The sequence below is a fragment of the Megascapheus bottae genome, chromosome 6, assembly GCF_031878675.1.
Source record: "Megascapheus bottae isolate mThoBot1 chromosome 6, mThoBot2.hap1, whole genome shotgun sequence".
NCBI classification, from domain to species: domain Eukaryota; kingdom Metazoa; phylum Chordata; class Mammalia; order Rodentia; family Geomyidae; genus Megascapheus; species Megascapheus bottae.
The window spans coordinates 67,101,791-67,129,214 of record NC_143514.1 but is presented as its reverse complement, the minus strand read 5'-3'; the positions used below and the strand labels follow the sequence as shown (position 1 = coordinate 67,129,214).

The 27,424-nt window shown below is 48.8% G+C and overlaps 1 protein-coding gene across 1 annotated transcript; it reads left to right on the top strand.

Moving 5' to 3' along the window:
• The first annotated feature begins 541 nt into the window (after positions 1 to 541).
• On the top strand, positions 542 to 27,184 carry Oprd1 (opioid receptor delta 1). Its single transcript, XM_090335432.1, has 3 exons — positions 542 to 768; positions 22,947 to 23,296; positions 26,631 to 27,184. The coding sequence occupies exons 1-3, from the start codon at positions 542 to 544 to the stop codon at positions 27,182 to 27,184; spliced, it is 1,131 nt and encodes a 376-aa protein (XP_090191558.1).
• The last annotated feature ends 240 nt before the right edge of the window (positions 27,185 to 27,424 follow it).

The window sequence follows — 27,424 nt, the reverse complement described above, 5'->3', positions numbered from 1 at the left end:
TCCCTCTCTGCATGGTATTCAGAAGGACCTGGGGAGAGGTGACTTGTTCAAGGTTACACTGCTGGGTGGTGCAGAGGCGTGAGGCAGGATTCACACCCAGGCTCTCCAGACTCCCCAGTGGCAGAGGGGCGGGGCGCCGCCGAGTGCAGGCTCTGGGCAGAGGACCGAGTGGAGGAGCTGGGGGCCGGGACGGGGATGGGGCGCGAGGCCTCCCGGGCCCAGCTCCAGACCAGTGGTGCAGCGCCACCCCCGATCGCGGGCGCAGACTGGTGGCCGCCTCCGGGCCACGTGGTGCGCGGAGCTCGCCGCAGCTCCGGGTTCACTGTGCTCGCTTGGGGCCGGGAGAGCGGGTGGACGCGGGACGTAGGGCCAAGGAAGGCGGTCAGTGGGGCGGAGGGGCGCAAACAAAGCTGGAAGGTCGGGGCGCTGCAGCCCGAGGCGTCGGGGGCTGCAGATCCTCGTTCTTCGTGCACCCTCGCTCCACGTCCCTGCGCCCAGGGCGCACGGTGGCCAGGGACGCCCCGCCAGCCTCCTGGCCGCCATGGAACCGGCCCCCTCTGCCGGCGCAGAGCCACAGCCCCTGGTCTTTGTCAACATCTCCGACGCCGACCCCAGCGCCTTCCCCAGCGTGGGCGCCAATGCGTCGGGGCCCCCGAGCGCACGGAGCGCCTCTTCCCTCGCCCTGGCTGTCGCCATCACCGCGCTCTACTCGGCTGTGTGTGCTGTGGGGCTGCTGGGCAACGTGCTGGTCATGTTTGGCATCGTCCGGTGAGTCTGCGAGCGGGGCTTTGGCCTGAGGGTAGGGGGGCTAAGGGCGGGGACCACAGATTTCTGACCTGGACCCCAGACTCCCCGAACCGAACCTTCACACTTCCTGCAGGGTCTCAGGGGTCCTGCAGGGAGGTCGCTTCCTTTGAGATGTGCGTCTTGATATGGATGTGTGTGTTTGTGTCACATGCACTTGCCCACCTAAATAGCATGTAGTCATCCGTTGGCATCCCTGGCTTCTGAATCAAGGCTGTGGGGCAGTTTGGCAACAGTTTGTGTGTCTGTCACTGTTTATGAGTGGGTGATTGTTTGTGACAGTACAAGTGAGTGTTTGGTCCTCTGAAATCTCCCAGGGGTGGGTGGAGATGCTTCAGGGTGCCTGGGGCCCTTGAGGAGCCAGCTGAGTGTGGGCACTGTGCAGGCTGTGGGCACAGGAACACTGTGTCACGTCTGCACTGTGTTGTGGGGACACTTAGCAGGTCAGTCACACTTGGCAGTGTGTGTGTGTGTGTGTGTGTGTGTGCCAGCCAGTATTGGCCTGGGTGCTCTCCCTTAGCTTTTTAAGGCTCAAGGTTGGCACTCTGTCACTTGAGCCAGCCCTCCACTTTGGGCTTTTTGATGGTTGATTGGAGATAGGAGTCTCATGAACTTTGCTGCCCTGGCTGGCTTTAAACTCCAACCTTAGCCTCCTGAATAGCTAGGATTACAGACTGAGCAATCATTGCCAGTCAACATATTTTGGAGTTGCTGTGATGGTGTTTGTCCCAAATTGTCAATGTGTAATTCTGTATGTGTGACTAATTTTTTTTTTTTTTTGCCAGTCCTGGGCTTGGGCTCAGTATCTGAGCACTGTCCTTGGACTTTCTCAAGGCTAGAGCTCTACCACTTGAGCCTCAGCACCACTTCCGACTTTTTTCTATGTATGTGGTACCGAGGAATCGAACCCGGGTCTTCATGCATGCTAGGCAAGCACTTTAACCACTAGGCCAAACTCCCGGCCCTATGTGTGACTAATTTTTTGTCAAACTTCTGAAACCCCAAGAGAAGGTGTACATCCAGCATGGCAGGCTTTGGGTACCTTTGTGCTGTGGTGTTTGCCAGTGGAGAGCCTGTGACTTTTGAACACAGTGGGCAGCGGCTGTGGCCTAGCAGTTGTTTCCTTCCCCAGAGAGGCCATGTAGTCAGAAACTCAGATGCAAATGAGAGAGGTTTGGATCTTCCTTCCAACTTCCTTCCAACTCTCTGTCCTATCCAAAAGATGGAAGCTACCAAAGGAAATGGTGGTTCATTTGGTCAGGAGCTGAATAAAGTGGGCTTTTTTGCCTGGTGAGCAAAGGTCTGTGGCCAGCCCTGGTATTTCAGTCTAAATCATCATTGGCTTGCCCCAGCTTGTGCTTCCTGACTCAGTCCCATCGGCCTATTGCCACCAAGAGGGTTATTCTTCAATAAGAAGGATGATCTGGTAGTTGGGTGTGGTGACACACTCCTATAATTCTAGCATTAGAGAAGCAGAGGCAGAAGAAATGAGAATTTGAGGCCCGCCAGGGCTGCAGAGTGAGTTTGAGGCCAGTCTAAACAAGCATTCCCCTTAAGACCCCTCCAAAACAGCTCTGGTGTTGGTAATTGGAGATGATCTCTCATGCTGGTTGACTGAGGATATTGTCCTAGACTTCTCTATGCTGAGTGTGGTGTAGTGTCTGCTGGCAAGGCAATGGGCAGATTATGGAGTCAGGCTGGAGTTGTAGACTTTCAACTTTGGCCATTGGACAGCCAATGAGGAGCAGGCTCCAGTCCCCCCCCTCCCCACAACCTCCAACCTGGCTCATTTATCTGTTGAAGGATAGAGAGCCAATCTCCTTGGAAAGTGGGGGTGGGATGGGTTGTCTGTAGGGTGGACTGTGGTGTAGTGGTGTGTTGGAGGATGGGTTGGAGTTTGGGGTTGTTGCTCTGGGGAAAATCTTGCTCCCCTAGAAAGCATGGAGAATACAAAGGAATTCCCTGAGTGATGTATGACCATTCTCCCAAGCCCAGGAGGATGGACCTTTGTTTTTATGTACCATTCTCTCCCCTCTGTAGACTTAGGGTTAAGCTGACCTATCAAACCTTGCTCTGCCACAAGCAGGTTCTTTGAGTCTCAGCTGCTTTATATCTGTATAATGGGATCATTCTAGAACCTTCTTGAATAGGGCTGTGAGGAGGTGTCAGGGGGAGTATAGAGACTAGATTCTGCAATTCCAAAGACTCTAGTGAGGGAGGCACTGGTCCTAAGGCATGCCTACAAGTTGCTTGATTTGGAGAGTCCTTGGCTCCTGGCACATACACGTTCTGTTCTCTCTAGGTAAGTTTCTGGGGCCCTGATCTGGGAAAAGCTGAGCATCTGTTCCTCATTTCCAGCTTTCTTTCCAGAGCCCTGGCTACTGGGCTGATGGCACAGCCAGGAGAGGGCCTCCCATCTCAGGCTCCACTCCGGAGGCTTTGGGCTTATATGTATGGGAAGTACATAGCTGACCCCATAGTACCTCACGTCGCTAAGATGTTACCTACTACCCTGCATGAAATGCATTAGGATCCCCCATTCTTACAGATAAGATGAGGAATCTGTGCCTAAGAGAGAGACAAGGTGACTTATACTCAGTAGCACAACCAGCACTAGACTCAGAGCTAAAAGCTGCTATGATGACCAAGCTCCAGATATGCTCAAGGTAGGCAAAGTCAAAGCACTGCATGATGCGAGACCTGAGGACTGTGATCTGTAGCCATTCATCTTGTGTATTCAAGGCTGTGAGAGGAGGTGTGTAGGGCTGAGACAGGCTTGTATAGGGAAGCTGCCCAGGGCTCCATTTCTGCTGGAAAAGTCCCAAGAGAAATGGGGACATGGATGGAGCCAAGATGGAGAAAAGTCCTTGTTCTCTCTAGAGTTTCCTTGAGCTAGCTAAGACCTGACATCACCAATTAAAATACAAACAACAACACTGGATTGGTGGAAGGACAGGGATGGAATGAATTTTTCCCTTCAGTCCCGAGTTTAGGCAGTTTGGGGAATGGAGTGGTTTGCAAAGAAAGCCTGGGAAGGAAAGCCAGATCATATAATGGGGCTTTAGAGCCAGACAAATGTAAAAATGTGTGTGTGTGTGTGTGTGTGAGCATGTGCACGCATGTACACACACACACACACACACACACACACACACACACACACACACATGCATACCAATACTGGGGCTTGAACTCCGGGTCTGAGCACTGTCCCTGAGCTTTTTTTTTGGCTCAAGGCTAGTGTTCTACCTTTTGAGCCACACCTCCATACCTCCATTTCCGGCTTTTTGTTGCTTAATTGGAGATAAAAGTCTCATGGTTTTTCCTGCCTGGGCTGGCTTTGAACCATAATCCTTAGATCTCAGCCTTCTGAATAGCTAGGATTATAGACATGAGCAACTAGAGCCCAGCATCTTGTGTGAGTTTAAAGCCTGTTAACCAGGTCGTGAGCCACCCACTGCCCTGCTATGATGCTCAGATCCCCATCTGCGAAGTGGGAATATGAGCCAGGCATTTAGGGCTGGGGTAAGGCCTAGTGGTGTTAAAGAGTTAAATCTGAGCCTTTTGAGATCCAGGAGTGAGAAACATGAACTCCTTCTAGGAGCTTCTACTGATGTCATCAGCTACATGTTGAGATATAGCAGGAAGAAAAAAAGAAGAAAAGCAGGAAAAATAACTGGTGCCAGCCTATTCTCCAAAAGCTGAAATGTGAAGTTGTACAAAGAGCTCAGGGCCTTGGTGGTAGCAGTGGGGTCTCACTAGGGAGAGATCCAGGGCTATCTCCTCAGAGAAAGAAGGGCAAAGAGAGGGCAGCTAAGTCAGAAGCTATGACCTGGAAGTGTGACACCGACAGGGTCCTGAGAAAAAGCACCTGGACTCTCAGAATGCCTGGTTATAAACTGTTCTCCATTCTCCCGCCCCCCCCCCCACATGCTGGCCCTCTCCATGGACACACCTGAGAAGCCCACACATCCTGGATGCCAGGAAGGTGCCGCTGGGAGCTGTGCTCTGAGCAATCAGCCTGTGTTTCCAGAATGAGGCTTCTTAGAATTGTGAGCCATCTGGTCCCCAAGGCAGAGCATCACTCCTAGTTCCTGGACTCTGTGCTGGCCTTGAAGTGCCCTGGATCCCCAAGGCTGGCTGCTCAGACAGCCCTCTGGGGTAGGGTGGGGTCTCAAAGCTTAGCAGATCTCTGATCTCTTTCCCTCCACATGGCCTAGAACTTCCTGCTTGCCCGCCCTCAAACCCAGGCAAAAGAACAGGGTCAGTCCTTCCCCAGCTGGCTTCTTCTCTATCTGTACCTTTCCCTGCCTCTTCCTCTCCAGATCCAGCTTTCTATAGGTTTGCATGCTCTGTGTCTCCCCACTATTCCCAGCATCCTCTGCTTCTTTCCAGCCAGTGCCAGCCTTGTCCCATGTGAGTACATCAAGGCTTTCCTTGACCCTTCATGTCCTCTGTGTGTCTTTCTGGCTCTTCTTGTCAAGTGCTGCTTAGCTACCCACCAAGGAATTTAGAAAGCTGGCTGGCTTCTTCATACATGTCTTAGTGTCTTCATCTGCCATGAGTACCTCGTTCCTAAAGATTGGATAAGTTGGTATTTCCCCTTCTATGCAGGGGGACTCAAGGTGAGGCACACAGCAGGATGGAGCCAAGTAGTTTGTGCTGGGACAGGCTTCCCATGGGTGAATGATGGGTCCTGGTAGTCCTCTGTGTCTACTGCCCAAGTGTCAGGGGCTTCTGGGAAAGATGTTCAAGTGTCTACTTGAATTGGGAACACTGCGTCTAGAACCTGTCTAGTTTTTAGGATTTTTTTTTTGTGGGTCATAGGACTTGAACTTGGCCTGGGCACTATCTCTGAGCAATTCAGCTCAAGGCTACTGCCCTATCCCTGGGCCTGGGCAGTGTCCCTGAGCTCTTCAGCTCAGGGCTACCAACCTATCCTTGAGCCAAGCCCCACTTCCCATTTTCTAAAGGTTAATTGGAGTCTCAGGTCCTTTTGTTCCCTGGGCTGGCTTTGAACCTTGGTCCTCAGATCTCAGCCTCATGAGTGACTTGGATTACAGACATGAGTCACTGTACCCAGCCTGTCTAGTTTTTGTAGGTACTGTACATCCTCTTGCTATTTTTTCTTCTTTTTTTTGGTTAGTCATGAACTCTTTGCTGCTTGAACTCTGGACCTGGGCTCTGTTCTTGAGCTCTTCAGCTCAAGGCTAGTGATTGATCTACCACGTTGAACCACAGTGTCACTTCTGGTTTTTTGGTTATTAACTGGAGATGAGTCTCACGGACTTTTGTGCCTGGGCTGGCTTTGAACTGTGATACACAGATCTCAGCCTCCTGAGTAGCTAGGAGTACAGGTGTGAGCCACTGTACCCGGCTCCTTTTACCTCTGTCTCCGTCCTCTTGTCCAGGTTGGGGTGAGGACCCAGGCTCCTAGTCAGGAAGGAGCCCAGTGAGATGACACAGCAGTGTCATGGTTATAGGTTTGTAGATCCCACTTAACCCATGTTATAGTGACATGGCTGCACAGCTTAGTCTCATTTGAAAAAGTGGAAGTAGCCATGCACCGTGGCTCACGCCTGTGCTCCTAGCTCCTGAGGAGGCTGAGGTCTGAGGATCCAGATTTGAAATCAACCCTGGCAGATAAATCCAAGTGAATTTTTTTTGTCAATCTTGGGACTTGACCTCAGGGCTGGACACTGTCTCCAAGCTTCTTTTGCTCAAGGCTAGCACTCTATCACTTGAGCCACTATGCCACTTCAGGCTTTTTCTGTTTATGGGGTACTGATGAATTGAACCCAGGGCTTCATGTGTGCTAGGCAAGCACTCTACCACTAACTGCATTCCCAGTCCTCCAAGAGACTCTTATCTCCAATTAACCAGCAAAAAGCTTAAAGTGGAGGTATGGCTCAATTGATAGAGTGCCAGCCATGAGCAGAAAAAGCTAAGCCAGAGAACAAAGCCCTGAATTCAAGTCTTAGTACCACTCCTTACACACACAAAGAAAACATGAGGTGATCATGATAAATCATTGGAAAGAGTAGAATCATGCAAGGCCTGTGGCATAGGACCTGGCACATAGTAGGTTCTCAACTACTACTACTACTACTACAGGTGGGTAAAGTGGGTTGCTGCTGAGGCCTGATTACCTTTTTCCACATTAGTCCCTGTCATGTGTGGGTCACACATTTATTTGCTAGTCTAACCTTAGTTCCTCCTGCCCAGTCTCCCACACAAGATTCGCGCACACCCGTAACACAACCAGTGCTGCAGGATCCCCTGGTAAGTTACAGCTCCAGGGTCAAGTACAGTTTCCTGGGTTGGGGGGATCCATCCAGAGCAGGCCAGTGCTGAGCTGAGTGGTCAAGGACGGGTGGCGACATAGAGTGTGGCAAGAGCCACACAGTCAGTGGGTTGATAGAGCACTACAGAGGGCTGTGAGGCTCAGCTGAGTACCAGAGCTGGGTGGCTGTGAGGTTGGACAGGCTGCAGGGGAAAAAAGCAGGAAGAATCTCGCAAGCATTATCCAGTTCCTCATGGTTGTTAAGAGCTGCTGCTATGGGCAGAGCTTTATGGAGCCTGGAAGCCTGTAATCAATGTCGTCCCTCCACCCCCAAATTCCCAAGGAGACTCCATGGACTAGTCCCAGGTAAGTAGAAGGATGTGTTCAGTGGGGTGTGGGAAAGATGTCAGGAGAAAGAAGAAGAGGTCATCTTCTTCTTCTTCTGGGTCTCCAGCTGCCATGTGGATGTGAGATCTATGGCTGAATCTGACCTTGTCCCCAGGCTGGGAAATGGAGTTTTTAGGCCAGAGAACAGGTTGGTCATGAAGTCAGTCTGGATGGGGGGGTGGATTAGATGTGGGGAACCAGAGCAGCCGGCTCAGGACCTTGTAACATTGTGGTTCTGGATAGCTCACGCTTCACTTCCTGTCTTCTGCAGTCTGTCACTTCCTTGGTGTTGGGCTCACCCCCCAAGAAGTGTGACTCACAGACCCCTGAGGTGACTGTGTGGTGCTGAGCCTTTGCTGCAGGTCAGCGGCTTCTTGATTGGTATTGCAAGCCTGCAGTGGGAGCTTGTTCTTCCTCAAAGACAGGATCAGGCCTCTCGGTGCCTGTTGCTGCAAGAAGGGTGGGATGGGAGCTCAAACCCAGGTCTTTCTGAACTGTAAACTCATGAACCTTCACTCTTCCCTTGCCAGCCATGAGATGCCTGGAGAATGGAGGCCAGAACAGAGGTTGTCCAGGAAGAAAAGTAAGAATCAGAGTAGAGGGTAGGGAAGAAGCCAGATTACTCACTGCAAATCTCTCTCATTGACATTTTGTGGTACTGGTAGTGGGGCTTGAATTTAGGGTCTGGGTACTGTCCCTTAGCTTCTTTGCTCAAGGCTACCACTTGAGCCATAGCTCCACTTCCAGCTCCTCCTTTTCCTCTTCATCCTCCTCCTTCTCTTTCCTCTTCTTCTTCCTCTTCCCCTTCTTCCTCTTCTTCTTCCTCCTCTTCTTCCTCCTCCTCCTCCTCCTCCTCCCCTCCTCCTTCTTTGCTGCCTTTGCAGCCTTTGCTGCCCGGGCTGACTTTGAACTGTTATCCTAAGTAGCTGAGCCACTGGTGCCAGGTGAGGGTGTAAATTGCTGAGGTTTCTATGTGGGGTAAAAGCATCTGATTGCCTGCACACTGAAGTCAAACTGACCTAGAGTCATGAGTCTTACTAGGGCATTTCCTGAGACTGAGCTTGAACAATCCATGTATTAACCTTTCTGATCTTTGTTTTTTCTCATCTGTGAAATGAGGTGACAATGAGGAGGCCATGGGTTGTGCCAAGAAGGATGGAAGGACTGCACAGAACCAGGCATTTGCTAAGTGGTCCAGAAATATTTTCTATGGCTATGACTGTTTAGAAGAGGGTGGAGGCTTGCTTCTCATTCACTCAGTCAACATTTATGAAGTCCCAGAGAAGTTAGAATTATTAGATGGATGCTACAGGAAAATTTTATCAGCTCAATATTGAAAATGTTCTTTTACAATAAAGGAAACAAAGTAGATATTTCAATAAATATGGAGAAGTTTAAGCAAAAGTAGACATTACCTATAATCTTGCTTTAGGAACGTGCGTTGCCATTTTGATACATTTCCTTCACATCTCCTTTTTGATTTCTCTGAGTGTGTGTATGGGAGCTGGTATCCAAGCTTAAACTAGGCCTTGTGCTCTCTTGCTTGATTTTTTTTTTCCACCCACAGGTAGTGCTCTACCACTTGAGCCATATTTCTAATCCAGTTTTTTTTTTTTTTTTTTTTTTTTGCTAGTCCTGCGGCTTGAACTCAGGGCCTGGGTGCTGACTCTGAGCTTCTTTGTGTTCAAGGCTAATGCTCTATGACTTGAGCTACAGCACCACTTCTGGCTTTTTTTTTTTTTTTGTAGTTTAATGGAGATAAGAATCCCAGACTAGCTAGCTTTGAACCAACATCCTCAGATCTCAGCCTTCTGAGTAGCTAGGATTACAGGTGTGAGTCACCAGTGTCTGGCTCCTAATCCAGTTTTTTTTTTTTTTTTTTTTTTTTTTTTTGTGGGTCATGGGGCTTGAACCTTGGGCCTGGGCATTGTGCCTGAGCTCTTCAGCTCAAGATTACCGCCCTACCCCTTGAGTCACAGCCCCATTTCCCATTGTTTTCTAGTGATTAATTGGAGATGAGTCTCATATTCTTTTTTTTTTGCCCGTCCTGGGCTTGAGCTCAGGGCCTGAGCACTGTCCTTGGACTTTCTCAAGACTAGAGCTCTACCACTTGAGCACTTGAGCCATAGCACCACTTCCGGCTTTTTTCTATGTATGTGGTACCGAGGAATTGAATCTGGGTCTTTGTGCATGCTAGGCAAGCACTCTACCACTAGGCCAAACTCCTGGCCCTGAGTCTCACATTCTTTAGTGCTCAGGCTGGCTTTGAACTGAGATCCTCAGATCTTAGCCTCCTGAGTAGCTAGGATTTCAAGTGTGAGCCACCGCGCCCAGCTTATTATTATTTTTAAAAATTTTTTTCTGTTTAGTTAGTTGAAGAGTTTCATGGACTTTTTTTTTTCCCAAGGCTGGTGTTTTGAATCACTATTCTCATATCTTAGCCTTCTAAATAGCTAGGTTTATAGATATGAGCCATTGTCACCCAGATTACAAATTTGTTTTTAATAAATTGAGGATTATATAGTGAAATTAGGATCACAGTGTGTCTGTCTCCGTCTCTCTTTCTCTTTCTCTCTGTACGCTCTCTATATGAACTTCTGGCTTGGAACTTGCAATCCTCCTGTCTTGCCTGCTAAAAGCTGAGAATACAGCATGTGCCATCACAGCACCTGTAAGATGTCTTTTCATTTATGTCAGGAACATGTTCTTATGTTATGAAACATCTTTTAAAAATATCATTGCTGGCCAGGCATCGGTGGCTCATGCTTGTAATCCTAGCTACTCAGGAGGCTGAAATCTGAGGATCACAGTTTGAAGCCAGCCCAGGTAGGAAAGTGGGTGAGACTCTTAAACTCAAATTAACCATAAAAAAAAAACCAGTAGAATTGTGGCTCAAGGACAGTAGCTAGATCTTAAGTTCAAGCCCTAGGACCAGCACACACACACACACACACACACACACACACACACACACACACAAATACAACCTACACAGAAAACACTGTGGTTGTTGATAACTACACTGTAGGAGTATATTTCTTTTAGGGGAGACGTTATTCTTATTATCATGCCAATAGAAGCATGCTGTTGTGAATATGTTTGAATACATATGTTTGTGCACATTATGTATTGTTTCCAGAAGAAACTGCTCCACAGTCAAAAGCTCTCCAAGAAGGTCTGAGTTTCTGTGTGATACAGAGAGCTTCCCATAACTAAAGGAATGCAAGCAGATGTTGGAAAATCACTACATAGAAGTTTAGTGCTGGAGATTCAGGTGAAAAAAAGATAAGATGAGGGCTGGGAGTTTGACCTAGTGGTAGAGTACTTCCTTAGCGTGCACAAAGACCAGGGTTTGATTCCTTGGTACCACCTACATAGAAAAAGCTGGAAGTGGTGCTGAGGCTCAAGTAGTAGAGCTCTAGCCTTGAGGAAAGCCCAAGGACAGTGCTCAGGCTCTGAGCTCAAGCCCAGGACTGGCAAAAAAAAAAAAAAAAAAGATGAACTAGGTACCAGTGGCTCACGCCTGTAATCCTAGCTACTCAGGAGGCTGAGATCTGAGGATTGTGGTTCAAAGCCAGCCCAAGCAGAAAAGTCCATGAGACTCTTATCTCTAGTAAACTACTCAGAAAAAGCTGGAAGTGGCACTGTGGCTCAAGTGGTAGAGCTCTAGCCTTGAGCACAAATTGGTTCAGGGACAGAGCCCAGGCTCTTGAGTTTGAGCTGCAGGACTGCGGCTTGGTTGGGGGAAGATAAGAACATTTTCAGGCTACTCTTAGCAGCTGAGATTAAAAGAATGAAGCTCAGATGCTCGATCTCAGAATTGCATACTCCCCAGCTGCCAGATGTCTGGACTTTGAGGGGCAGAGGGCTGGGCCAGGGCAAGGCATGATTTTATTAACTCAAATCCCTGGGACCTCAAAATCAAATTGGATACCCAGAATATCATAACATGTACAGGAAGAAGGCTAATCGCAGGGTAGAACAGAAAGCCTGGTTTACATTAGCAATTTGCCATCATGCAGACTAGAGCTGAGGGGTGTGGGGTAGGATGGGGCGTCTGGCTGTGTTCTCCTGATTTATAGCTCCCAGCACAGCTGCAGAAATCAGTGGCTTTGTCTCTGGTTAGAAAGGGTGTGTTCAGAAAGAATCTGTCCTCTATAGCTTTCCCTGTGTTTCTTGACAAGTGGAACAAACTTCAAAGTCTTGTGAGGTTAAAAAAAAAAGCCTTATTCAAAGAACTCCACACGAGGAGAGGTGAATCTCTCTTGCTCTGCATAACTGACCTGTCCAAAGCACAGAGCTTTGAATCATGGAGGATGATCTATTTAGAAACACCTGATTGCATGCATATTATGTGCCAAGCTCTGTCTGTCTATCTATCTGTCTGTCTGTCTATTCATCTATCTATCATCTATCTATCTATCTATCTATCTATCTATCTATCTATCTATCTATCAATCTATCATCTATCTATCTATCTCTATATTCCCATAGCCAGGCACTGGCAACTCACACCTATAATCATAGCTACTTAGGAGGCAGGCATCAGAGGAGTTCGAGTTGAGGTCAACCCAAGCAGAAAACCCGACTCTACTCCCAGGGGCAGGGATGAAGCCAAGAGAGACGCTGCTGCTCCTGGCCAAACAGGGACCATCCACTTCCCTTGGCTCTCAAAGCCTGAGAGGGCTGCAAATACTCTTAGCTGGTGATTTTCCGTTTCTCCCTGGGGGAGCTGTCCTGCTGGGAGGGGCAGGCGGCCACAAGACCCCTTCTGCCTGCCCAGGCCTTGTCAAGCCAGCTGAGAAAGGGCTCCCCAGCAAAGCCTGGTGTATGGACTTGGTACAAATGAACCCAACACTAGAACTGCTGTGCTTTCTCAAGGAGAAAGCCTGAGCAGGAGGCTCAGCGGCTCCACTGTAAATGTTTCCTGTGACTAGGCTCACCCACTCCCAACTTGGTGAAGTAGGACTTTATTTCTTTCCCTGTGCTAGATGAAGAGACAGGTTCAGAGCTAATCCATTTGCCAGTCGTGGATGGGAAGTGGCAGAGTTCCTTTTTTCCCTTCTTTCCTTTTCCCTTGCCCTTCCATTTCCTTCGTTTCTCCCCCCCCACCCCAGCAATGCCAAATACCTCCCTCATCTCTGACTTGCCACTTCTTTGCCACCTCTGTGAGTAGGTGTGGGGTGGGAAAGCCCCAGCTGAGGCTCTGATGCTCTCAGATGGTTTGTCAGGAGCAAGCAGTTTATTTGGAAGGACCTGTCCTGTTTCCAGGAACCCAGGCACTGATGGACCCCACTTAAGTGAGGCTGTTCTCATGGGGAGACCAGGACATCCAGAAAGAAGCAGGACCAGATCATGGAGAAAACTCCTGAGTGTGTTGTGGCTCTTGAGCGGAGGTGAGCTAGCTGAGCGTGACTTGGCGACCTTCGCACTCATGTTCCACTCAGGGACCCTTCATTTCCATGTTCTGGCTCTTTGTCCTTTTTAATTTTTGTTGGTTATGGGGCTTGAAACATGGGTTCTGGACACTGTCCCTGAACTCTTTTGCTCAAGGCTAGCCCTCTACTACTTTGAGCTACAGTGCCGCTTCCAGTTTTCTGGTGGTTAATTGGAGATAAGAATCTCATAGAAGCTGGGTACTAGTGGCTCATGCCTATAATTCAAGCTAGGTGCTCAGGAGATCTGAGGATCATGGTTCAAAACCATGGCAGAAAAGTTCATGAGACTCATCTCCAATAAACTATTCAGAAAAAGCTGGAAGTGGCACTATGTCTCAAGTGGTCGAGTGCTAGCCTTGAACACAAAGAGGCTCAAGGAAAGTGGCCAGGCCCTGAATTCAAGACCCTGGACTGGCAAAAAACAAACAAACAAAGCAGAAGGGCTAGGGATTCTTGCAGAGACTTTCAGCATGAGGCGGCTTTGAACCGTGATCCTCAGATCTCAGCCTCCTGAGTAGCTAGCACTAGTCCTGGGGTCCAGCCCTTTCTTAATCTTCTTCTGTGACAGGCTCCATGGGCTCCATTATAATTAACTACTTTCCTTACTCAGCTGTTGCCAAAGCGTAGACAGCTAATTAATTTCTGGCCACTTGCCACTGGAGTTAAATGGTGGGCAGGGACACAGCTTGTAGTCTTTGCTGCCTAGCTGGGCTTGTTTTGCCCCTGTGGAGAGCAATCACCCTTTGTCTGCAAATAGAGGGAGCCCCAGCTGGACTCCGGAGGATGGCACTTGCTTTGTTTAAGCTACTTGCTCCCAGAAGTAGGCAGAGCCTTTGTGATCCCTGCACTAAGCCGGCCTCCAATCCTTCATTTGTAAAACAAAGGAATTGAATTTGATATGCTGGGAGAAGCTGGGGTTAGCGGTTAGTGTGGAGTCTAGAGTCTCTAAGACTCGAGGTCTCATTCAAGCCTGGCTACTCCCTGCTGTGAGCATTGTGCTAAGTAGCTTCCCCTGGCTGTGGCTCAACTTTGCCATCTGAGAAATGGTGAAAAGGATGTACTCGTGCAGTGATGCAGATTCAACGAGAGAGTAACACATCTATACCACTAACAGGGAAACCCGCTCGCATTAACAACCTGTAAGCAGTCCCACCGGACACCTGTAGTGAGCAAAGATGGTGGAATTCAGTGGAATGTGACAGGTGCATGTCAGCACTGAATGGTAGAGGTTGGGGTGTAGGTGGCCCCAAGTGTGGGTCAATCTGATGTTGAAAGATGGCCCCATCTGTGGGCCTAACCTACAAGGAAAGTTAAATAGAACACATCTCTGGTCACTTTCACCCAGATAGGAGAGCACACAGAAGGGAAAGGAGGTAGGGTTTTTTGCTTTTGTTTTTTTTAAGTTAGGGATACTAAGGTGAGCTCATCTGGATTACCTGGTGGGTCCAAACTCTAATGATAAGTGTAATTGTAGAAGACACCGGGGTAGGAGGAGGACAGGGAAGGGGAAAAGGGCATGGTAAGAGGAAAGCAGAAGTCACTGGATGTAGGAACAAACTAAAGATGACTTGGAACCTACTGAAACCACGAGAGGTAGGGCCTCTTGACGCCTTTGGAAGGTGGGCAGCCTGACTTGTTTTAGACTTCTGGTGTGGCAGTGGTAGCCCAGAGCTCTGTGTCAGATCTCAACACTGGAAGAAGCTCTGATTTCAATAACATCAAACCTCCCCTCTCATGGTACAGAGGGGGAGACTGAGGCCCAGAGAGGTAAAGACAATTATGCACAAAGAGAACAGGTTCTCCTGACTTCTTTCTCCTTCTGCTGCTGTCTTGGGGAGCTAAGGCTCAAGGAAAGCTACAGAAAGACAGGCCAGAGGGAAGGAAAAGGCCCGGTCCAAGACTCCAGAATGCCTGCCTAAGTCCAAGGCTATTCATAGGTATCCTTGAACTCACCTCCTGAGCAGGTAGGTGAAGATGACAGGTGAAATTTACTGTGTGTTAGTTCTTTTAAGCTTTCTTTATGAAATGATTTCTTGTTGTCTGACCGACACTGGATTTTGTGGATACCCAAGACTGAAGCCAGTTTATTCAATTTAAAACCTGAGGTGCCAGCCGGGAGTTTGGCCTAGTGGTAGAGTCCTTGCCTAGCATGTAAAAAGACCCGGGTTCCATTCCTTGGTCCACATACATAGAAAAAGCCAGAAATGGTTCTGTGGCTCAAGTGGCCTTGAGAAAGCCCAAACACAGTGCTCAGATCATGAGTTCAAGCTAGGATGAGCAAAAACAAAACAAAACAAAACAACAACAACAAAAAAAAAAACCTGAAGTGCCATCTGGTTGATGGGACTGTTGATTTTAGGTCTCTTGACCTTACGTTAGGGAACAGAAAGAAGAAGAAAAAGAAAAGAAAGGCAAAACAAACCACATCTCCATTTAGTTAAAAGCAAATGAGCTCCCTGGGACAAATGGTCTGAGTGCACATTATCTTCGACACCTGCAGGGCAGAGTCACTGGACTCAGAGCGAGCAGGGTGAGGCCCAGGCAGCCTTCAGGGGACCTGGGTCTGGGATGAAGATGGAGAGGGAGGAAGGGGCAGGGCGGGGTGTGTGGGAGGGGGAAAGATGTCCTGATTTGAGCCTTCTACCCTATGGGGTGCTCTAAGGATTAAATAACATAAAATGCTTGTTCTAGTGGCTGGCGCACAGTAAGTGTCCCACAAATGTTCATTATCTATTTGAAGCAAGACCAAATACAGGCGTAAAGAGCTCATAAATCATGCTAGGGAAACCCTAGCATGTCTGTATTGGACAGAGGCAGATGTTCTGAGCTGAGCTGGGCACCTCATGGTTGGTGATGCAGTTCTGACCTTTGTGTGTTTCTTCTGGGCTGCACCTGGGTGGTGAGCAGATTGTCTTCAAATACCTGGGCCACTGCAGAGTCCAGGAGCGTGTGAACAGTTGTGGAATGCTACAGAGCAAACACATCTCTGGACCACCTCAGAACTCTCCTCCAGCTTGGGGCCCTCACCAGGGCCAATGTTGGAAAATCTCAGGCAGGAAGCAACATGAATGGCAGAGAGAGTGAACATTAGAGCCATCACCTGAGTTGTTCTGATCTTGAGCTGTAGCAACCAGATAGATCTGAGTGTGAATTCTGGCACCGTTGCTTCTGAGCCATGTGTCTTGAGTGTCTCTGTAGCTCCTCTTTGTAATGTCTGTGTTTGGGGTAGGGGGTGGGGATTGTTGTTTGTTTTAATTTTAATTAATTTACTTTTGTACTAATATTAGGGCTTGAACTCAGAGCCTCACATTCTCACTTTTTTGTTTTTTTGCCAGTCCTGGGGCTTGAACTCAGGGCCTGGGCACTGTGTTTGAGTTTTCTCAAGGTTAATGCTCTACCAGTTAAGCCACAGCACCGCTTCTAGCTTTTTCTGTGTATGTGGTACCAAGGAATTAAACCCAGGGCTTCATGCATGCTAGGCAAGCACTCTACCACTAGGCCACACTCCCAGTCCAAGACAGCCTTCACTCAAGGTTGCAGTGAAGAAGAAATGGGCTAAGCCAGGTACTGCTTTGCCTGGCTGAAGGAAGCCAAGATACTTGAATAGAAAGCAAATGAATAACCCACCTCAAGTGACTGGCCATTCCCACTGATTCCTTGTGAAAAGGAAGGAGTGTGGTAAACTTCCATGGGACTCCTGGAATCAGGACCTCACTTTAACCACTGTGAGTTTGCTTGGAGAAAGAATGCTCCAAGGAAAACCAAGAGGGTACACGGCTGAGATGATGGGATGGATGTGGCCCTGGGCCTGGCTGTGAGGCTGAGTGGGGGATGTCCTTTATACAAAGCACACCAAGTCTCCATCAAACTGAAAGAGGTGGAAATGTTGCATCCTGGTAGCTCACATCTGTAATCCTAGCTACTTAGGAAGCTGAGAGCTAAGGATTATGGTTTAAAGCCAGCCCAGGCAGAAAAGTCCAAGAGATTCCATATCCTAGTAAACAGCAAAACCCTGGACTGGAGGTGTGGCTCAAGTGGTAGAACTCAAACATGAACAAGAAAGTTGATCAAGAGCTGAAAGCCCTGAGTTCAAACCATTGGTACCAACAAAAGAGGAAAAGGAAGAAGAGGCTGGGAGTTTGGCCTAGTGGTAGAGTGCCTGCCTAGCATGCACAAAGACCAGGGTTTGATTCCTCAGTACCACATACATAGAAAAAGCAGGAAATGGTGCTGGGGCTCAAGTGATAGAGCTCTAGCCTTGAGAAAGCCCAAGGATAGCGCTAAGGTCCCGAGTTCAAGCCCTGGGACTGAGAAAAGAAAAGAAAAGAAAGAAGAGGAGGAGAAGGAGGAAGAGGAGGAGGACGAGGAGGAAGAAGAAGGAGGTGTTGTTGTTCTTGCAAGGGGCTCACAAGACAGAAGAGGGAATGGATTTAGAGCCTGGATTGTCATGCTGAGCCCCTCAGTGTTTTAAATAAAGGAAGGGAGAGGGCTGAGATGGATGGTGGGAGCAAGGGTACTAGCAGCTGCATAATTGAAGATGAGCTAATGGGGATCTGGACTTTGAGAAAAAGGAAGGATTTCCTAAAAGCATTACAGAGTCAATAACCATTCAGCCAGAGCTTTTCCAGCCTCACCCTGGGTCCTATCCAATAGGTAATGATTATTTATTCATTCATCTGTTTACTTTTTTTTCAGTTCTTGGAATTAATGCAGTGCCTTGTGTCTGCCAGATAGGGTAGTCTCTGTGCCTGAGCTACAACCTTAGTACCCTTCTCAGATGATCATTAAACCTTACATGGCAGTGATGGCCCGGATGCTTGCCCCTTGCAGTTGTTTGGAGGACTCACTGTGCTGTTTTCCAGAGTGGCTGCACTATTTTACCTTCCCACTGATACTACGCAAGAATTCCGGTTTCACACACCCTTGCCAACATTTTTTTTTTTTTGCTTTTTGCCAGCCCTGGGGCTTGAACTCAAGGCCTGGGCACTGTTCTTGGACACTTTTTGCTCAAGGCTAGCATTCTTCCATTTGAACCACAGCACCACTTCCGGCCTTTTCTGTATATTTGGTTCCAGGGAATCGAACCCAAGGCTTCGTGCATGCTAGGTGAGCAAACTACCACTAGGCTATGCTCCCTGCCCCCTAGCACTTATTTTCTGTTTTGTTTTTCTTTTAATACAAGGTGTGAAATGGTGTCTCATGTTGGTTTTTATTTGTTTTTCTCTAGTGATTAGTGGTACTGAGTATCTGTTCATGTGCTTGATAGCCTTTAATTTTTTTATTTTTGAGGCAGGGTCTCATTATTAATTGAGGTTGGCTTCAAACTCATGATCCTCCAGATTGCTGGGATCACGGGCATGTTTCTCCGTGCTAGGCTGTTGTCATTCTTCTCAATGCCAGGCACAGATCAGATGACCAGCCAATACTAGTTGGATTAAGTTGACAAACCTGTTTATAATAATTTCACGTTCCTTGATATTTTACTCTGAGAGGTGGGGGGCGGGCAGGTGGGGAGAGAGGAAGGTAACTAGTATTGAGGGGCAGCATAGCGAAGTGGTTAGCAGGTATTGGCATTAGATTGCCAGTGTTAAATCTCAGCTCTCCTTGCCCCTCCCCTCCTCTTCTTTTCCTTAACTCCCTCCCCAACCCCCGCTTTTTTTTTTTTTTGGCAGTTGTGGGCTTGAGCTCAGGGCCTGAGCACTGGCCTTGAACTTTCTCAAGACTAGAGCTCTACCACTTGAGCCTCAGCACCACTTCTGGCTTTTTTCTATGTATGTGGTACTGAGGAATTGAACCTGGGTCTTTGTGCATGCTAGGTAAGCACTCTACTACTAGGCCAAACTCCTGGCCCCAATCCTCCTTTTTTCTTTTACAGTACTAGATTGAATTCAGCCCCAAACTTACCAGGCAAATACTCCACCATTTGAGTCATGTTCCCAGTCCTTTTGTCTTTAGTTTGGTTTTTGACGTGTGTTAATGCTGACTTTTCCCAGACCATTCTTGAACTATGGTCTTTCTGCTTCCACTTCCTGTGTATGTGGGGTACAGGTATGTACCACCATGCCCAGCATCACATCACCGTATATTCCTCAGTTTATCTTCTTCTAAGAAGATGGTGAGAAGCAGTTGGCAAAGAGGAGTAACAAGCTGAGCAGGGGTGAGGTAATGGACTGAAAATGAGCAGGAGGTTCATTGTCCATAGAGAGAGAAGTAGGAGCCTTAGCTCCCCATATTTACACCCTGCACAGCCAGCTAATCACCTGCTCTGCAAAACAACAAGCTTTTTCCCCCTAGGGAAGTTAACCTACAGAAAGGTGGATTCAGGGCCGGCCGACACAGGAGTCTCAGACCCCTTCCCAGCTCTGTAGCCAGGATCCTGACAACTCAAAGTACAGCTCAGGCAGGAGGGGAAACTTCCCCAGTGGAAAGCATCACTCAGACCCTCTACAGGGCAGCCGACTTGTTTGTATCCCCCCCCTCCACTTTAAGTGAAGCACGTCTCAGTAGATATTTGAAGGGAATCTGCAGGATAACAGAGATAAGCCAAAGCAGATAAATAATCAAGCCAAGATCCTTCCAGCAAGGAGACAATGTGCACAGATGAGAAAAATACAGAGGTTGTGTCCTCTGAGAATTAAGGAAAGATATTGTGTTCATGAACTAAGATACTGTGAATGGCATGTATGGATAGAAGAGTGAGAGGAGGGGAATGTGCACTGGGAAAACAAAATACAAGAGTCTAAATAATTTTAAAAAAAATCAATAGAAGGATTGAAAGATAATGAAAAGGAAATTCTCCAGAGTCTATAACAAAAAGACAATATAAAAAAATTAAAGGATTAATATAGAAAGCTTAATATCTACCTAACGGATTTTCCAGGGATTCCAGAAAAACCAGAGGGGAGGAAGTTAATAGAAAAATTACGTGAGAACTTTTTATACTGAAGGACATCAATCTTTAGACTCAAAGTGGCTAATACAAATGAAAGAATCAGCAGGGTGCTGGTAGCTCGCCAGGTAATCCTAGCTACCCTACCAGGCTGAGATCAGAGGATCATGGTTCAAAGCCAGCCCAGGCAGGCAAATCTGTGAGGCTGCTATCTCCTTAATTACCAGGAGATTGTCTATAGAATAGTAAAAGATTAGAAGTGACGCTGTGGCTTAAAGTAGTAGAGAGCCTTGAACAAAAGCACTGAGGGATGGCACCCAGACCCTGACCACCCCCCCCCCCAAGAAAAAAACCCTACAAAAGAACAAATGATCGAGTCATCTCTAAACACATTATTACAAAATGTCAGACTGCCAAGGATGAAGAGAAGATCCTGAGAGTGTGTGGGGGGGGAAGGAAGACAGATTATACACTAACCATCTTGAACTAGAATGGTTTTAGGTGTTTCAGTGGTTATATAATACCCCAGCCACCTTGGGGGGACCTGAACCCCCTGCTAATACAGTCATCAGCACTCTGAGGCAAGACAGTAGTCATTTTAGGAGTCATTTACACTACTCTTCACCTTTGGGCTGAGAGCAGCCCGTGCTCGGTGGGGCTGAACTTTTAAAGGTAAACACCACACGCAGGTGTTCCTAACGACACCCCGTATGACCCCATCTTATAATGCCCACACTCAACAACCACAAGGATGACACTTCACACAGGTGGTAGATCAGGTCAAGCAGTTTTACAAAAACAAAAACAATTTGCTAAGCTTGACAGTTACACTCGAAGCTCGCAGTCCAGAGTTCTTAGCCTTCAAAATTCTGATGAAAATAATTTCCTATTTTTTTTCAAACAGTACTGGGGATTGAACCCAGGGCCTTGCATGTGCTAGGTAAGTGCTCTGTCCCCCTCCTCCTGCTAGTCTGTATCAGAGAAATTAGTAGTGACGCTGAGCAGCGGTGGTGCTTGTAATCTTAGCTACTCAGAAGATGAGATCTGAGGATCAGTGTTTGAAGCTGGCTCAAGTAGAGCTGTGGCTCAAATGGTACAGTGCAATATGGTAGCACAAAAACTCAGGGACAGTATCTTGGTCCTGAATGTAAGCCACAGGACCAACACACACACACACACACACACACACACACACACACACACACACGAAGAAATCATGAGTGAGGATGGAATGAAGACATTTTCAGACAAATAGTATTTTGCCTCTTATATTCCCTTTTTCAGGAAGTCTCCAAAGGATGGGCTCTACTAAAATGGCATAAACCACTGAAGTGAAGGTGAGCAGGGCGGGTGGGAGATGAGGGTTCAGTGGCAAGAACAAGTCCAGAGACCCCGAGGCAGAGAAGGCTTCGCAGTTCCAAAGGACAACGAAGAGTGTGGCAGGGAAGGTGAGGGGAGCTGGGGTCTGGAAGTGGTCCCCACTGGTTTGTGGAGATGGGAAGGAACTTTCGGGGTGTGTGGGAGACACTGGAGTTTGAGAGTAGGAAGACCAAGGAGAGAAGAGAGGCCAAGGAGGCCATCAGCATAGGAAGTGGCTGGGGTAAGAGGAGGGAGAGAGGATGTAATATTTCAGCCATTTTTTGGGGAGGAGTTTCAGCCCCTCAGCAGTAGAGTTGCCAGCACTCAGTGAATCATGCTAGGAGTCAGTTTAGTAGTGCAGCAACTACTCTCCACCTTTGGGCTAATAAAGAGCAGTCCTGACCTTCGCTGGGCTGAGCTTTTAAAGGAGAGCACTACATGCAGGTGGTAGTCACCTTAGGATGTCATCTTAAAATGCCCACAGTCAATACCACAAGGATGAAATCGCATGCTGGTGTCCTAACCACTTGCAGGTGGTCGAGGAGTTTAAGCATTTTTTTTTTTCACAAAAACATTTTGGCAGCTAGGTCCTTACAAGTGTGGAAAGGATATATATATATATATGTATATATATATATATATATATATATAGAGAGAGAGAGAGAGAGAGGGGGGGGGGGGAAGAGAATGCTCTGGGCTCTGTTTGGTATAGTCACTGCTGGGCTCCTTCCCTGGCCCAGCTCTCACTCCCCAGCCCCCCTCTGGAATGGAACTTTCGCAAGTCAAAATAGAAGGCAAAGAACAGCCTTAAATTGTTCTGCGTAAGAGCAGCGAAATTACAGGAGTCAGCTGTGGGCTCTGAGACCGCCTCCCACACAGCTGTGATCCCAGCCCTGCTGAAGACACTTCCTGACACTTTGATTCTGCTGTCTCCCAGCAAAACTTTCTGCTTCTCCAGCTCCAAAGTAAATAGTGGCTATTTTAGGAGGGAGTGGGACAGATGCTGGGCCTCCAGGACAATGAGTGAGACTTTCTTTTTTTAAGCCAAAACAAAAGACCTTACACACCATGAAGGAATAGCTCAGCAGATGTTCCTTCTGTCCTTCAAAAACAGTGGAATCACAGGGAGTCTTTTAGACTAGAGACTTGTAGTCTGCCATGGGGCAGAATAGAGGGAGAATGCTGGGAATCAGTTCTCATCTTGGCTCAGATACTTTTACTGTGTGACCTTGGATAAATTTGACTGCTCTGGGCTCTGGTTTCCTTCTGTCTCCACAGTATGCACTTTAGGCTGAATAATAATGGACAAGCTTGAGTTAGTAAGAATCACTTGTGAAAGTCTTGAGTTTAAGGCTCAGTACTAGCTTGGTGCCAATGGCTCACACCTGTTAACCCAGCTACTCAGAAGACAGAGGTCTAAGGATCTTGGTTTGAAATCAACTGAGGCAGAAAAGTCCCCCAATTAATCACCCAAAGGCAGTAGAGCTGTAGCTCAAGTGGTAGAGCCTCAGCCTTGTGTGGGAAAAGCTGAAGGACAGCACCTAGGTACTGAGTTCAAATCCTACTACCAGTGCCCCCCCCCCAAAGATATTTCACCCACTAGAGGGATCCTCTCACATTGCTGTGGTGGGTGGGGACGAGAGATACTGAATCAGATGGCTCCTGGTTCTAGGTCTATCTGTTCCCTGACCTTTGGTGTGACCTTGGGCAGATCACTTCACCTTTCTGAGTTTCATGGACATGGAAATCTCCAAAGTGGGATAATTGCTGGTACATTTACTCCCAGGTACACTAAGTTGAAGACAGCCACCAACATCTACATCTTCAACCTAGCCTTGGCTGATGCTCTGGCCACCAGCACGCTGCCCTTCCAGAGCGCCAAGTACCTGATGGAGACCTGGCCCTTCGGGGAGCTGCTGTGCAAGGCTGTGCTCTCCATCGACTACTACAATATGTTCACCAGCATCTTCACACTCACCATGATGAGTGTGGACCGCTACATCGCTGTCTGCCATCCTGTCAAGGCGCTGGACTTCCGCACACCAGCCAAGGCTAAACTGATCAACATTTGCATTTGGGTCCTGGCTTCTGGTATTGGGGTCCCCATCATGGTCATGGCTGTGACTAGGCCCCGGGGTGAGTAAAGAAACAGCTGTGCCAATGACCTCTGTGGGTTTATAACACACTTGACAGGGTGAGTGGTGGTGGCTCAGGATTGGTTGCCAAGTACTGGAAGATTGATGGCTGGTCAGTGGGCGGGGCATGTGGAAAATCAACCAATTGGAAAGGAGTGGCTGGCCAATGGGGAATGTGGGTGGCAGTTGTAAGGATTATTGTCTGGTCCTCCGGTTTCTATCAAAAGGAATTTGTAATGGAATTGTGGATGGCTGGCCTGTGTGCATGGAGGTGATCTATCAGGACTATGTGGATGGATGACCACTGGGATGAGAGTGCGACTGGCCAGTGATCAGTGGAAAACACAAAATCTGTGGTCCTGCCTGGGACCAGTGGCTCATACCTGTCGTTCCAGCTACTCAGGAGGCTGAGATATCTGAGGAGTGAGGCTCAAAGCCAGCCTGGACAGATAAATCCAAGAAACTCTTATTATCTCCAATTAACCACCAAAAAGCCGAAAGTGGAAGTGTGGTTCAGGTGGTAGGGTGCCAGTCATGGGTGAAATATAAAAGCTTAAGCAGGGGCAGAAGGTTCTGAGTTAAAAATTTAAAAATCTGTGCTCTCATCCCAAACTCTTTTTTTTTTTTTTATCTTGTTGCACCTTGAAAACCATTTGACAGATGGTCAAAGCAAGACCTAGAGAATGACAAGTGGGCTGTTACTCACAAGTGCACCTCCTGTAGTACAAATACAATCTTTATTAACGAGTAAGCTGCTGAAACCAACATCCCCAAAGCTCAGTCACATCACAATTCACCAGAGAACGCAAGGAACCCCGGCATTTGGGAACCCAAGCTCCAGCTCATGGCCCCTGATTATGGAGAGGGATCCGAGAGCGGAAAGAGAAAGCACAGCTACATCGCAATGTCATGGCCCGCTCCTTTCTAATCATAGCTGGTCATGTGGCCCCACCTTGATGTAGGTTACTACTGTTTTAAGTAATTAACCTCTCTGAGCCCACTCCAAGGGTATGGAGAAAGTGAAGTAATACATTGTAGACACTTAGGAAAGTGCCTGGCTTTTTGTCAAGGCCTCAGAGAGCAGCTGTTAAAGGATTAAGACAGGATCTCCTGCTTACCCTTTCTACCTTCTACTGTAGAGAAACAGAATCAAGATGGAAGACATGGCCCAAGTGGTAGAGCACTTGTCTAGCCAGCATGAAACAGTGGGTTCAAGCCCCAGTATCACAAAACACAGCAAATCAAGAAAACAAAACAGACAGCTCAGGAGGTTTATTTTGGGCCACACAGCTAGACATCAGGTAGAACTTGGCCTAGAACCCAAGATCTCTGCATTCCATGTTGGAGCTTCTTCTTTGGCAATATTGGAATTTGAATTCAAGGCCAGATCTTTTTGCTTTAGATACGTGTCCCCTGCCCCCACCCCCAACAATGTCTTATGTCTTTGTTCAGGGCTAGCTTCAATGATCCTCCTGTGTATTTCTCTTTCATAGTCCATCTGGCATATGTATTTCTTTTTTTGCCAGTCCTTGGGCTTGAACTCAGGGCCTGAGCACTGTCCTTGGGCTTTTTCTTCAAGGTTAGAGCTCGGCCATTTGAGCCACATCACCACTTCTGGCTCTCTGTATGTGGTACCGAGGAATTGAACCTGGGTCTTCATGCATGTTAGGCAAGCACTCTACCACTAGGCCAAACTCCCGGCCCCTGGTTTATATTGTTGAGATGCGACCTTGACAACTTTTTGCTCCATCTGGCTTTAAACTGGTCTTTTGATCTCCCAAATCCTAAGGAGCTTGGATCATGGGTGTCAGATACCCACTGGGCAATCTGTCCTTTCTTTTGGCCCTCAGGTAGAGGTTTGCAGAAGCTTAAAGCTTGGGTGGGAGAAGGGAACAGCATGACAGGAGGCTTTTTGGTTCCCTAGTCCCACAGAGGGACAGAGCTCCTGAGATCCCTTCATACAACCTCTGAGCAATTAGCCTTAACTGGGCATCAGGGGCTCATTCCTCACTGTCAGCCTTCAGTTTACAAGCTATTAACTGCAGCCCTGCTGGGGGTTGGGCCAGATGGTCCTTCTCACTCCTCTTCCCCTCTCTCCTCTCTCTCTCTCCTCTCTCTCCTCTCTCTCCCTCTCCCTCTCTCCCCCCCTCTCTCTCTCCCTCCCTCTCCCTCTTTTTCTCTATTTTCTTCCCTCCCTCTCCCATTCCCTCTCTCTTTCTCCCTCTTGCCTTTGCTGGTTTGTATACTACTTCTGCTTTTAACCTTGGTCCTGCCATTTATACAATGAAGGTCTTAGACTCAGTATTCTCTGGGGGGATCACATCAGCCTGATGTCCTATGTTCTGGGACCTACTTTGTCTGTAGATTCTTCCCTCCCCCAATCCCTACCATTTTCTACAACTCCCAGGCTCTATAATCTCTGTGTGGCTCCAAGAGATCCCCTGGACCAGCCCTACTTCTGCCTCAGACATCCATAATGTCCAGAGGAGTGCCTACCTGGCCTATGGTTAGAAAGTTGTTCTTGAAGCTGGGCAAAGTGGCTCACGCCTGTAATCCTAGCTACTCAGGAGGCTGAGCTATGAGGATCAAGGTTCAAAGCCAGCCCTGGCACAAAAGAACCTGAGACTCTTACCTCCAATTAACCTCCAGAAAACAGGAAGTGGGGCTGTGGCTCAAAGGTAGGGCGGTAGCCTTGAGCTGAAGAGCTCAGGGACAACGCTCAGGCCAAATTCAAGCCCCAAGACCCACCCCCCCCACAAAAAAAGAAAGAAAAGCTGTTCTTGGGTGTCAGTGGCTCTTCTCTCCTACCCTAGCTACTCAGGAGCCTGAGATCTGAGAATCAGTGATCCAAGAGAGCCTGGGCAGAAAAAACAGTGAGACTCTTATCTCCAAATCACCACAAAAAAGAAGCAGCAGCAGAAGCAGTAGTGGAGATGTGGTTCTAGTGGGTAGAGCAACAGACTTGAGCAGAAAAGCCAAGTGAGGGCATAAGGTCTGAATCAAACCCCAGGATAGGCATACCTACACAACCAAAAAAGTGGGACCAGGGCCAGGAGCATACCCTGGTGGTAGCATGCTCGCCTGGCATGCACGGAGCCCTGGGTTCGAGTCCTTGGAACCACATACACAGAAAAGGCCAGCAGTGGTGCTGGGTGGCTCAAGTGGCAGAGCGCTAGCCTTGAGCAACAAGTGTGCAAGGACAGCGCTCAGGCCCCGAGTTCAAGCCCCAGGACTGGCAAAAACAAACAAACAAATGGAAACAACCGGGCCCAGCCCCTTCCGTGCGCAGGCCCCTGACCGCCCCTCTCCGCCTTTCCTGTCTCTCCACAACCCAGACGGGGCCGTGGTATGCATGCTGCAGTTCCCCAGCCCCAGCTGGTACTGGGACACGGTGACCAAGATCTGCGTGTTCCTCTTCGCCTTCGTGGTGCCCATCCTCGTCATCTCGGTGTGCTACGGCCTGATGCTGCTGCGCCTGCGCAGCGTGCGCCTGCTGTCGGGCTCCAAGGAGAAGGACCGCAGCCTGCGGCGCATCACGCGCATGGTGCTGGTGGTGGTGGGCGCCTTCGTGGTGTGCTGGGCGCCCATCCACATCTTCGTCATCGTCTGGACGCTGGTGGACATCGACCGGCGGGACCCGCTCGTGGTGGCCGCCCTGCACCTGTGCATCGCGCTGGGCTACGCCAACAGCAGCCTCAACCCCGTGCTCTACGCCTTCCTCGACGAGAATTTCAAGCGCTGCTTCCACCAGCTCTGCCGCGCGCCCTGCGGTGGCCGCCGCCCGGGGCCTGGCAGCTTCAGCCGAGCCCGCGAAGCCACGGCCCGCGAGCGCGTCACCGCCTGCACCCCATCCGACGGGCCTGGCCCTGGTGGAGGCGCCGCCGCCTGATCAGCCGGGCCAGCCTCACGTCCGTGCGCCCCTCCCCAAGCGGACCCCTGGGAGGCGGGGGCCACGATCCCGATGGGGCCCACGGAGGGTGGAGAGGCTTGGAGGGGCCTCCAGCTCCAGTGCGCTGTGCATACGTGGATGGGGACAGGGAGTGTGTGGTGGTGGGGGTCGGGGGGAGGACTGCAGGGGAGTGGTGTCTGTTGACTTGAGCCCCTCCAGTGGGACTGAGATCCAGCCTTG